This window comes from Rhinoderma darwinii, chromosome 4 (assembly GCF_050947455.1).
Source record: "Rhinoderma darwinii isolate aRhiDar2 chromosome 4, aRhiDar2.hap1, whole genome shotgun sequence".
NCBI classification, from domain to species: Eukaryota; Metazoa; Chordata; class Amphibia; order Anura; family Rhinodermatidae; genus Rhinoderma; species Rhinoderma darwinii.
This window is the reverse complement of record NC_134690.1, coordinates 281,303,400-281,317,208: the sequence shown is the minus strand read 5'-3', so window position 1 is coordinate 281,317,208 and position 13,809 is coordinate 281,303,400. Positions and strand designations below refer to the sequence as shown.

The window sequence follows — 13,809 nt, the reverse complement described above, 5'->3', positions numbered from 1 at the left end:
ACAAAATGCGTAAAAAAACACGTAAAAAACAGCTGCATTTTAAAAGGCGCTTCACAAGAAACGCTGGTGTATTTTACACGTCTACACGTCGGGTTTGGTTTCTTTTGAGCGGCGTGTGAACATTCCCTAATGGAGTTATTTTTCATTGGCCTGTAGTTTCTATTGCGGTGCAGGGAGAAGACAGAAGTCGCTGGAGGTGAGAAGATTTTTATTTTTGATATTACTTTCTTTTGTTTTGCAGGTTCTGCTCGACCGTTTGGACCATGTCGTAGATACGCTGGACTACGTCAATGATCTACGTTGTTTTTTTTTTATAACAATGATTAACGAGAGTTGTGCGGGAGAGTTTTTATTTGAATAAAAAAATATTTTTTTAGGATGTATTCAAACAGTGCGGCTTGCCGAAAACGTAATTGAAAAAAATTGTGCTAAAAACGCATTCGCTAACGACGTCCATTACTAAGGCGGGGCTTAGTGTTAACCAGTAAAAAAGCTAGCACTAACCCCCCACTATTACCCTGATACCCACCACCACCAGGGGTATCGGGAAGAGCCGGGTACGATCCAGTACCCGACAATCTGTAGTGATGAACGGGCACTGGGGTGGCCGCAGGCTACTACTATGAGGCTGGGAAGGGCCAAAAACAGTGACCCTTCCCACCCTGGTAATGCTAGCCTGATGCTACTATGTTGAGAATACAATAGAGAGGAAAAATAGGACCAAATATGCTAGGCGCTGCTATAAACGAACATATTTAATGGATGGAATTAAATACAGGCTACGCGTTTCGACGCAGGATATGCGTCTTCATCAGGCCATAAATATATTTATGGCCTGATGAAGATGCATGTTCTGCGTCGAAACACGTAGCCTGTATTTTATTCCATTCATTAAATATGTTCGTTTATAGCAGCGCCTAGCATATTTGGTCCTATTTTTCCTCTCTATTGTATTCTATACCTGGCGGTGAATTTCCATTTACCGGTTTGGACCTGGGCAGCAGCTGTATCCCTGATCTACCTACACACACTCTGGGTGTGTCTGCTTTCAACACATCCCAAGTAGCGGTGATTAACCTGTAGGCTGATTTATCCCTTTTAACAGTGTTGTGCATGTTCAGCATAACCTCTCTAGGTGAGTACAATTCAGGAGGTGAGGAGGTTGAAACCTTGTGGGTGGAATTACAAAGGGAAGTAAACACTGAAAAAATTACTTTTGGTGTAATCTATAGACCCCCTAATATAACTGAAGAGATAGAAGGTCAAATATATAAACAAATGGAGCGGGCTGCACAGGCGGGTACTGTTGTGATAATGGGAGATTTTAATTATCGGGATATTAATTGGTGTCATGGTTCGGCTTCAACTGCAAAGGGGAGACATTTCCTCAACCTGTTGCAGGAAAATTTTATGTGCCAGTTTGTGGAAGACCCAACTAGAGGTGAAGCTCTGTTGGATCTGGTCATTTCTAATAATACAGAGCTTGTTGGGAATGTCAATGTTCGTGAAAACCTTGGTAACAGTGATCATAATATAGTTATATTTTACCTATACTGTAAAAAACAAACGCAGGCTGGGAGGGCAAAAACATTTAATTTTAAGAAAGGCAATTTCCCCAGGATGAGGGCGGCAATTCAGGATATAGACTGGGAAGAACTAATGTCAAATAATGGGACAAATGATAAATGGGAGATTTTCAAATCTACTTTGGGTAATTATAGTGCAAAATGTATTCCTACAGGTAACAAGTATAAACGACTAAAATTAAACCCCACATGGCTTACACCTTTTGTGAAAGGGGCAATACATGACAAAAAAAGGGCATTTAAAAAATACAAATCTGAGGGTACATCTGCAGCCTTTGTAAAATATAAAGAGCTTAATAAAATCTGTAAAAATGTAATAAAATCAGCAAAAATACAAAATGAAAGGCAGGTGGCCAAGGATAGTAAAACAAATTCCAAAAAAATCTTCAGGTATATAAATGCAAAAAAGCCCAGGTCTGAACATGTAGGACCCTTAGATAGTGGTAATGGGGAGTTGGTCACAGGGGATCAAGAGAAGGCAGAGTTACTAAATGGGTTCTTCCGCTCTGTATATACAACAGAAGAAGGAGCAGCTGATGTAGCCGCTGCCGGTGCTGTTAATATATCAGTTGATATACTGAATTGGATGAATGTAGATATGGTCCAAGCTAAATAAAATAAAATAAATGTACACAAGGCCCCGGGACCAGATGGGTTACACCCTAGAGTTCTTAAAGAGCTTAGTTCAGTTATTTCTGTCCCCCTCTTCATAATATTTAGAGAGTCTCTCATGAGTGGTATAGTGCCAAGGGACTGGCGCAGGGCAAATGTGGTGCCTATTTTCAAAAAGGGCTCTAGGTCTTCGCCGGGTAATTATAGACCAGTAAGCTTAACATCAATTGTGGGGAAAATGTTTGAGGGGCTATTGAGGGACTATATAAAGAATTATGTGACAATAAATAGTATTATAAGTGACAGCCAGCATGGTTTTACAAAGGACAGAAGCTGTCAAAACAACCTGATTTGTTTTTATGAAGAGGTAAGCAGAAGCCTAGACAGAGGGGCCGCTGTGGATATAGTGTTTTTGGACTTTGCAAAGGCATTTGACACTGTCCCTCATAGACATCTAATGGGTAAATGAAGGACTATAGGTTTAGAAAGTATAGTTTGTAATTGGATTGAGAATTGGCTCAAGGACCGTATCCAGAGAGTTGTGGTCAATGATTCCTACTCTGAATGGTCCCCAGTTATAAGTGGTGTACCCCAGGGTTCAGTGCTGGGACCACTATTATTCAACTTATTTATTAATGATATAGAGGATGGGATTAATAGCACTATTTCTATTTTTGCAGATGACACCAAGCTATGCAATATAGTTCAGACTATGGAAGATGTTTGTGAATTGCAGGCAGATTTAAACAAACTAAGTGTTTGGGTGTCCACTTGGCAAATGAAGTTTAATGTAGATAAATGTAAAGTTATGCACCTGGGTACGAAAAACCTGCAAGCATCATATGTCCTAGGGGGAGCTACACTGGGGGAGTCAATTGTTGAGAAGGATCTGGGTGTACTTGTAAATCATAAACTAAATTTCAGCATGCAGTGTCAATCAGCTGCTTCAAAGGCCAGCAAAATATTGTCGTGTATCAAAAGAGGCATGGACTCGCGGGACAGGGATGTAATATTACCACTTTACAAAGCATTAGTGAGGCCTCATCTAGAATATGCAGTCCAGTTCTGGGCTCCAGTTCATAGAAAGGATGCCCTGGAGTTGGAAAAAATACAAAGAAGAGCAACGAAGCTAATAAGGGGCATGGAGAATCTAAGTTATGAGGAAAGATTAAAAGAACTAAACCTATTTAGCCTTGAGAAAAGACGACTAAGGGGGGACATGATTAACTTATATAAATATATGAATGGCGCATACAAAAAATATGGTGAAATCCTGTTCCATGTAAAACCCCCTCAAAAAACAAGGGGGCACTCCCTCCGTCTGGAGAAAAAAAGGTTCAACCTGCAGAGGCGACAAGCCTTCTTTACTGTGAGAACTGTGAATCTATGGAATAGCCTACCGCAGGAGCTGGTCGCAGCAGGGACAGTAGATGGCTTTAAAAAAGGCTTAGATAATTTCCTAGAACAAAAAAATATTAACTGCTATGTGTAGACATTTTTTACTTCCCCTTTCCCATCCCACTTCCCCTTTCCCATCCCTTGGTTGAACTTGATGGACATGTGTCTTTTTTCAACCGTACAAACTATGTAACTATGTAACCTTATCCCTGTGCAAAATTACTAGTGGATAATCTAAACTATGTGGCGCTGTGTTTTGTTCTTTTTCTCCTTATCCAGCTACTATGTTGAATCTGGCTGGTTATGAAAGATGGGGGGAACCCCATGTAGTTTTTGTCAATTTATTCATTTAAAAAAAAACACGACGTGGGGTCCCCTCATTTTCATAACCAGCCAGATACATTAAAACAGCCGCAGCTTAGCATTAGCAGGGGGGAAGGGCCACTCTTTTTGGCCCTTCCCAGCCTAATAATACCAGCCTGCGGCCGCCCCAGTGCCTGCCCATCACTACAGAAGGAGCAAGGAACAAGGGAGCAGCGTCGAACAACGCTTCTCTGTCTAGCCCCGCCCCCACACTCACACACTAACCCCCCCGCAAACATGCAACCGCGCCACACACAAAACCATGCACGCACACACCTTACCTCCATGTTTGGAGGGTTTGTGTGTGTGTGGGGGGCGCTCGATGGAGCAGCGGTGCTTGCTGCTGATCCTTTAGAGGAGATGATAAGTGGCTGTGAAGGATAAGTGGCGCTCATGTACCGCTGATCATTCAATAGCCACTAACCATCTGTTTTGAAGTAACAGTGGAGAGCAGCGCTGCTCCGTCGAGCACCCCCCCACACACAAACACACACTCACTAACCCCCCCAAACATTCAACCGCGCCACACACAGACACCCACACAAACACCCCCATGTGTGCACACACACACACACACACACACACACACATACACACACACACCTTGCATGTGCAGTACAGAGAGAGACGGCAGAAGCACAGGATGTAATGAACGGGTCCCATTCGTTATGTCCTATGCCCTGAAGCTGCCATATTCCATCTGTGTATGTGTCATTATTAGGCATCATTTGGGACTTAGAGCAGTTATGCATCACCTTAATCAGCAGACAGCATCCAATAGACAGCATGATTCCTTTTTGCTTGATCTTCTTGAATTTGTCCTTGGACACAACTATTTTGTGTTTGATAGGAAATTTTATCGCCAAGTTTCTGGCACAGCTATGGGGGCACGTTGTGCTCCCTCCTACGCAAACCTCTTTTTAGGTTGGTGGGAGGAGACACACGTATATTCATCTATAAGTTTTCAACAGCATGTCATTAAATGGCAAAGATATATAGATGACATTCTCATTTTTTGGACAGGGACAGCAAAAGAATGCGGGTCATTCATTGAAGAACTTAATGAGAATCCATGGAATATACGCCTCACTGAGTTCCTTGACTTAAAAATTAAAATGCACGGACCTCAAGTAAAGACCACACTGTACCGTAAAGAAACAGCCACCAATAATCTGCTCCATTACCAAAGTTTTCATCCTCCACACTTGAAAAATGGTATTCCAACAGGACAATTCCTGAGGATCAGGAGAAACTGTAGCGAGGAACAAGATTTCAAATTTCATGCAAAGGACCTAAGTGAAAGATTTAAATCAAGAGGATATCCACAAAAAGTCATTTAGAAAGCTTTTTCAAAAGCAACAAAGAGCAATAGAATCCAGACATTCACACCCAAACATCGGATAAAAGACAACAAGCCAAGGATCATAACAGCCTACAACAGTCAATGGCAAGACATCACCAAAATATTGAATAGAAATTGGAATATTCTATTATGTGAACCCAAACTTATACCACACATCACTGAGAGACCTCTCCTAACAGCAAGAAGAGCCCGCAATCTTGGGGACAGAGTAACAAGAAGTCATTTTTCAAGACCGACGATACGACTAGGTAGAGGAACTAAACTTATAGGTTCATATGCATGTGGGGATTGCAACATATGTCAATTTGTTAAATCCAGTGACACTTTCACAGATCCAGTTGACAAAAAGCAATACCCACTTAAGTTATACATTAACTGTCGAACTAAAAATATCATTTATGCGATAACCTGTTCTTGTCCCAAGGTTTATATAGGTCAGACAAGTCAAGAACTACGAAAACGATCACCTATCAACCATCAGATTGGCAGAAAGAGATATTAAACAAAATAAGATTCTGACCTCGGTGGCTTCACACTTTTTACAAGTACACAAATACTTCTAGTCTTAAAGTGACCGGCCTGGAACACATACAGACAAACATTAGAGGGGGCAATATAGTCCCCAGACTTCTGCAACATGAAGCAAGGTGGATCTTCAATGTAAAATGCATGTCCCCTAGGGGCATAAATGAAGAACTACTATTTACCGGTTTCTATAAAACATAACGAGTCATTTTTTATTTTTACATATACCTTTTTCTTATGTTTAACTTGCACAGATCACATATTTTCGTTCACGTTTATTATGGCCTTCATATTTATTATGATTTATTCAGGTCTCTTACATTTCACATAATAATTTTTATATCCTTTCCCTTATTTATTTTTCACGTTTTAATGATCTAAGTCACTTATGATTATTTTATTATTATCACATAGCACGTCATTTATTGGCATCGTTATATGACAGGCATAGTAGTTCATCTTGAAGCCATAGGTCTGAGATAAATTATTCAGCATGTTTTCTCCTTCTAGATCATATCTATGTATAGTGATCGGTTCTGAGGTGTTGAGCATTATGTGAGAACATATGGACACAGAAGAGGAAAAACATCATCAGAAAATTCATCATACTCCTTAATTGTGTAGAATTAAGTGAACAACATATTGGCATAAAAGGTAACTAGCATGATGTATTCATCGTTATGCTTAGAAGATAGAACGTTTAATATTTATGCATAATTACTCGATAACTAACCTGGACTAAGTTCCAACACACTGATGACATGTGATGACCTATATGTTTATTATAGTAACCCGTTGTCATGGGGTATGATAGTTTGTAGCGACTTATCCATAGCTGTCAACACATGTTGGCATTCCAACCTCCCAGCCCTCCTTTTTCCCATGCCTCTCCTCCCCTCCCGGTGACCTGGTTATGCGCGCGCGCGGCTCACCGCATCATGTTGTCATGGTTGCGGGCCGGCACGTGCGCATACTAAGTGACTACTCGCATTGATCTTCATGGCGAACGCTGTCCTGCTGGGCGCACTGCGCGTGCGCCGGGTCCGTCATCAGGTGCACATGGTGGCGGCTTCGGCGCATGCACAGAGCGTCATGGCTATAGGGCAGCTGGGTTATCTCACCAGCTCACTCGTGGAGGTTGGGGTAGGTGTGTCAACAGGTGCAGGTCATTGCACTTCTGATTACTTTTTCATTTGCTGTTCTACATAAAGACACTGCATGTCTACATGCAAACTTACCCCTGAGGGTAAGCCCCTGGCGATACGCGTGGGGCTTTCTTTCCCCTTTTTTCCCCCATATAGCCTGAGACACAGGACATGCTGATCTGATGCCTAACTGATGCAACATTTTTACACACTCTTTTCAAGATTAATGCATTGCATGCCTGCTCTGGGAGTTTAGGTGAGTGTAAGGAGGTAGCTATTTGCTAGCCACTTATCATGGTGGTATTCCTCCTTCAGTGATTTGTACATGGCATTTCTTATGCTATTTTAAATGTTTTTAACTTCTATGTAGTGTTTTTGTATTCAATAAACGGTTATTTTGTATACTCATATGGCTATTCTTTGACAGTTATACCCGTTGCCTTATACATACCCTTATACATACCCATTTGTTTTGCTTTATACATAGTGGTTTGTTGGGTATGTGGCATGATATATGCAGTGCCTGCTAGTGATATACATTAAGAGACACATACACAGATGAAATAAAACATGGCAGCCCCCAGTAGAGTAAATGTTAATAAAAAAAAAACATTTTATGTGAAAAAATAAAGTACATATAAAATTGTATTAAAAAAAAACACATAAATTAATAAAAACAAAAATCATGACACCTTTCCTTTATGTCACATTGTAAACATTGTAAAAGACTGGCTGGAATCAAGCTGCTCCTACTTCAAAGATATTATTGTAATTGCTTGATGAATAAACGCCAGAGAAGGATTTTGAGAATACAAATCATGGTCTCTTGTGTCATCTTTTCTCTCAGATATATATATATGGATTACCTATGATTTGAAACTGGATAAATCACTGGAGGGGGGTATCGGTTGACATACCCAATATATTTCAGCCTAATATACTTTGGCTCAGTTGTTGCGTCAACATAAACAAAGATAAAATTCTCATGTGCCACACACTACGCCCCTAAATTTAATAGCGCCATATACTGCACCTCTAATTCTAATAGCGCCACACACTGTGTACCTGAAAATAATAGCACCATACACTGTGTCCCTGATTATAATAGCACCATACACTGTGTCCCTGAATATAATAGCGCCATACACTGTGTCCCTGTTTATAATAGCACTATACACTGTGTCCCACACGCACACACACACACACACACACACACACACACAATTATAGTGCAGGAGGGGGTGGTGGTGGTTTCAGTGGCACTGCTGTCCCCTCAGAGAGGCTGCAAGCCGCCACCTGAGACGAGAAGCTCATCTCACCTCATGGACGGTGCGACCCTGAATACATATGCTAGCTATCTTCACATATATACATGTATGCACACTTGCTACACACATGCAGGCATATACTGTATACTCAAACTAAGTACACATTGGCATGGACAGATGGATAAATATATTCTTACATTACTCACAGGCACACACACACACACCATATGCAGTCAAATTAACATACATTTTCACACTCACTACTTTCACCGATGAGTCATAACATTAAAACCACCTGCCTAATATAGTAATATATGTAATTCCCCCTCATGCTGGCAAAACAGCTATACCCATCGAGGCATGGACTCTACAAGACCTCTGAAGATGTCCTGTGGTATCTGGCACCAAGATGTTAGCATCAGATATTTTAAGTCCTGTAAGTTACTAGGTGGAGCCTCCATGGATTGGATTTGTTTTTCAAGAACATCCCACAGATGCTCGATCGGATTTAAATCTGGGAAATTTGGAGGCCCTGTCAACGCCTTGAATACTTTGTCATGTTTCTCAAACCATTCCTGAACAATTTTTACAGTGTGGCAGGGCACATTATCCTGCAGAAAGAGGCCACTGCCATTAGGGAATACCGTTACCATGAAGGGGTGTACTTGGTCTGCAACAATCTTTAGGTAGGTGGTATGTGTCAAAGTTACACTCACACAAATGTTAGGACCCAAGGTTTTCCAGCAGAGCATTGCAGAGAGCATCACACTGCCTCCACCGGCTTGTCTTCTTCCCAAAGTGCATCCTGGTGCCATTTCTTCCCTAGATAAGTGATGCACACACACCTGGCCATCCACATGATGTAAAAGAAAAGTTGTCTCATCAGATGTTCACGTGCCCGTTGTAGTCGCTTTCAGCGGTGGACAGGGGTCAGTATGGGCACTCTGACCGATCTGGGCTATGAAGTCCCAAACGCAGCAATCTGCAAAGCACTGTGTGTTCTGTCACCTTTCTAGTCAGCTTTAACTTTTTCGCCAATTTGTGCTACAATAGCTCTTTTGTAGTATCAGACCAGACAGGCTAGCCTTCACTCCCAACGCGCATCAATAAGCCCTGGGCACCGATGACCCTGACGCTAGTTCACTGGTTGTCCGATGTAGGAACAATTTTGGTAGGTACTAACCACTGCATACCAGGAACACCCCACAAAACCTACTGTTTTGGAGATGCTCTGACGCAGTCATCTAGCCATCACAATTTGGCCCTTGTCAAAGACGCTCAAATCTTTACACTTTCCTCTTTTCCCTTTTCCAACCCATCAATTTTAAGAGCTGATTGTTCGCTTGCTACATAATATATTCCATACTTTGATAGGTGCCAATGTAACAAGATAATCAATGTTATTGACTTCACCTGCCAGTGGTTTTAATGTTATGGCTGAACAGCCAAAAAAACACATGTACACTATAAAAAGGCATGCGTGCTAGCTACTTACATTCATACACATGTACATTCATTACACACAGGCATGCACACTCACTACCTATAGGCGTACACACTCACTATGTATAGTGAAACAAAAATATACATACTGCATTCTTTTGCACACACTATTGTATATTAACACACAGACACATAATGGGCTCTTATAAGAAAGGAGAGGAGTAGTACAGCAGGCTGCAGATGGAGCATTGTGAGAAGCATACAGTAGGTTGGAGAGGGCACTGGGCTAGGAAGAAGCAGAAAGGCTAGTAAAAATTGCTTCACCTTTTGATGCTGCCATGCAGTAACTCGCTAATTTCGATGGCAGCTGAGGGTTTCATGCTAAGCAGGACTAGAGTGTACGCGATAATACTGATTTCTATGCCATATAGTATCCAACATTCAAGGAAGCTGAAACCACTGGCCGCCTTATATCTTATGCACAGATGCTCATTGGCTGATGACATATAATGCTGCAGCCCAGCGGTTTGGCTGCTCTGTTAGATATATACTGTCTACACCTAAGAGAAGTCAGTATTACTGCAGTCTGCACTGCCTAGCTAGAACCTCTTAGCCCTTTAGCAGAGTTTAGAACAATTGTATGGCAATGCTAGAGGCAGCTGTTACTATACAAAAAAAAAACAAAAAACATCTATGCTGGCCCTTAAATTCTGCCACCCTACGTACCTGCCCACAGACACCTAGTGGCAACTACGGGCCTGGTCATCATTCAATATGTTTAACCATTGCAAGATTCAAATATTCTTATATCAATATATACATACTGTACATGTTCATTGTATTGTAGTTAGTAAAGACGTTTATTATTTCTTAACAGGGGAATAGACTATTCATATTCTTATATAGAGGACATATTCTGTCAATAAAATTTGCCTCTCTAAATGTTAAATGAAAACCTGCTAACACACAGATCTCTTTTTGCTTACGAAAATGAAACTAGTTAACACAAATTTAAACCTGATATGTAGTGGATTGGGGACAAGTAGGAAAATAACATTGCAGTACGGTGTAGTAGGATTACTGGAGTTTACAAGAGCACAGGTAATTTGCTAGAAGGCTCTAACAATGTAAATCCTGTATTCATTGTTTCTTTTAGTTGCCAATTCAATACACCATGGCAAAGGCTAAGGGCCTGCTCGCATCACCTTTTGGACATACGTTTAGCGTGCACACTGGGAAATCTGCCTATGTACACGCTAAACGTGTCCATAGGGCTCAGTTAGCCGTCATAGTTCAAAAGAGTGTCCATTTAGCCTCTGTCTGTCTGGTATACATCAATATAACTTTTTGAGGATTTAATAACGTAGTATACTACGCCATCCTGAGGGATCCCGCCAAAAAACCCATTTACTGTGCGGTATATGGGAGCCTATGTGTGACGGATGTTCACTGTATGGCTTTTTGAGATGATAGTAGTCTATTTACCATTGTATAGATCAAATGATTAAAATGTAGACTAAATCAGATATGTAGCTTACTGTACTTCAATCTGTGCTTATGCATTGATAAAAATATTAATTTGAAATCATAAATATCAAATAAAAGGCAGTCATTTTTAAAAATAGAAAATATTTGCATAACAAATTTACAAGATATTGAAAGTAATTTTTTCCTCTCCTTTCTACCTTCAAATAGAATTCAAAAGTTTAATACTGACGGTGTTTATATTGATTTAAAAAGACCTTAAATTATTATGTTTGAATTTTTATCGGTAAGAAACAAACCTATTTTATGCAATGGAAGGCAAAGACAATTTTTTTTTAAAGCTCTCCTATTTTTAGAAAAAATTCACTCAGCTGTAGATGTGTATTATGCCCATACGACAGAGGCATGCATACTAAGTGCCTGTTGACAGTCAGTATGCCGCCTTATGGTGCTTCTGTCCGGAACAGTATTATAGAAAAACTCTCTCTAGAAATGATGCTCCTAGGGGAGAATACCGATGGAGCATGGCACTTATTCCAACAGAAAAAAAAAAAAATCTTTGTATGTCTTTGTATTAATTTGGACACATATGAAGGTAGAGTAGGATCACATAGACTACTATGGTGGCCATATTATGGTTCCATAAAAACACGGAGGTTGTAATTTAATGTCACTTTTTAAAACAAATTTTGGAGTACTACAGTACATGACAATACTCTGAAGCAGGATAATACCATACTTTTTTTTTCCAAGATGAAGCGGCTAAAAACTGACCAGCCATACAAATTCAAATTACAAGAAATAGATATCACATGTCAGTTTATAAGGTTAAGTTGAGCCCAAAAAACCCTGCAACAAAGCCAGGCTTCCTTAAAATGTAAGGTATAGTAAACTCTGCATTCCGCTTTTAAAAAAAACCTTAAAATAAAAAAGAATAAAAAGAAGAAATGTATGTATTTGCTTCAATTTTTATTTGACAGACATCTTTAAATGATACAAACTAAATAGATACGACACAGTCAATACATTTCATTGTGAGAAATACAATATATCTTAGCAGTTCTGTATCTGTTTCATCAGTTTAAATATGCTCATAAGGAATCAAAGTACAATCTACAAACCCTAATTCTAAGTAAATTATTACAGGATTTAATTGTTTGTTTAATTATTTGTATTACTTTTTTCTAGTACAAATGGTCCTACTATTACATTCATTTGATTAGGAGGAGTTGCTAGAGCCCTTTTCCGTCTCTTGATACATCCCTGATAGCAACGGTCGTTGTAGCTATTTCTTTGGCACACAGTCAGTTTGCACTGCAGGTAAACACTAGAAAATCTGCGGACAAACCCGAAAGCACGGAATCCAAAGCGAGCCTGGTTTGAATAATATGTTGGGTAAGTTACATAAGTAGAGTCTCTGACACATCTGTAAAAACAAGGCAAAAAGTTAGCTTATTTCTGTAATATGGATAGCTTAAACTAATTATATCAAGCCAGCGGTATACAAGAGTTTCTTTTTAATGAAAGTTATATTTTTTTGAGAAAATTGTTATACCCTATTTCCTTTCTCACAGCCAAATAGTTAAGTAATATATTGCTTTTTGCCTAAAGTCTTCAATAGAGGGAGCATACTGCATACAGATTTATAGAATTTTCATGGAACTCAATAATACATTTATACGCAGTTGGATCCAAAGAACCCCCTAGTGGAGGCTGTAGGCAGACAGAGTTTTATCATTTAACTCTATAGCAGTGTGAAGGGAAGAAGGGGATTTGGAACTCTTTTATTAGAAAAAGAACAGAGATACAAACCCCTTTACAGATAAATTATTAAATCAATCATTAGATAAAGTTGGATCTAAAATAAAATGTTTGTAATTGGAATTATACTTTAACTCCAAAAGTGTAATAGCAAAGATTAACATTTCAACGTATCATTTTAGTAAATAATTTTCCTTAAAATTTCATTTGCCAAATAGGAAAAATTTTCATATATTAAAATTTATAAAAATTGCACGAAAAAAGTTTATATAACATAAATTTGATATAAGCAAAGTTTGAAAAGATTGTACTAAGCAACAAATTATAGATGAAACTAAAATAAATAAAATAACTTTACCCATTGCGTATTAAGTCATAAGTCTGTGTTACAAAATCGGATGGATCTGGCGAGGCCACACATGTATCCACAAACAAAGTTAGGTTGCTGTCAGATGACTGTAATGTTGCTTGAAGGTACAAGTTCTGATTCAGCTGCACATAGTATGGATAATTATAGATTGGATAATTGAAGCTTGGTGATGGGTAGAAGTTTAGTGATGCAGAATATAGGCCATATTGGGTTAGATTTGTAACATCATCTGCATGAAACATGATCTCCATCATGGTATTTTGAAACATCTGACAACGGAGGTTTAAGTGGAGTCTACGGTTCCGCACTATCACTTCATCTGTATGGTAGCCAACTACTGCGTTCGAATAGCTGATCGTGTCTTTTTCGCCCTATTAAATAAAAAAAAAATAAAGAAATAAATAAAGAAAGAAAAATAATAGCTTAGAAGGAACAGTGATTATGATACATTGCTGTTGTTTATGCAAATTTTATACATCTCTTTTCTCAA

The 13,809-nt window shown here is 39.4% G+C and overlaps 1 protein-coding gene across 1 annotated transcript in view; it reads right to left on the bottom strand.

The window, feature by feature from the left end:
* Nucleotides 1-12,255: 12,255 nt before the first annotated feature.
* Nucleotides 12,256-13,809, bottom strand: part of LOC142760534 (scavenger receptor cysteine-rich domain-containing protein DMBT1-like) — an 88,212-nt gene continuing 86,658 nt past the window's right edge. The window contains exons 25-26 of the mRNA XM_075863728.1: nt 13,308-13,690; nt 12,256-12,614 (exon numbers count right to left, since the gene is read on the bottom strand). Of these exons, the coding sequence (XP_075719843.1) occupies nt 12,350-12,614; nt 13,308-13,690 (648 nt within the window). The 3' untranslated portion in view covers nt 12,256-12,349. The remainder of the gene's footprint in view (nt 12,615-13,307; nt 13,691-13,809) is intronic.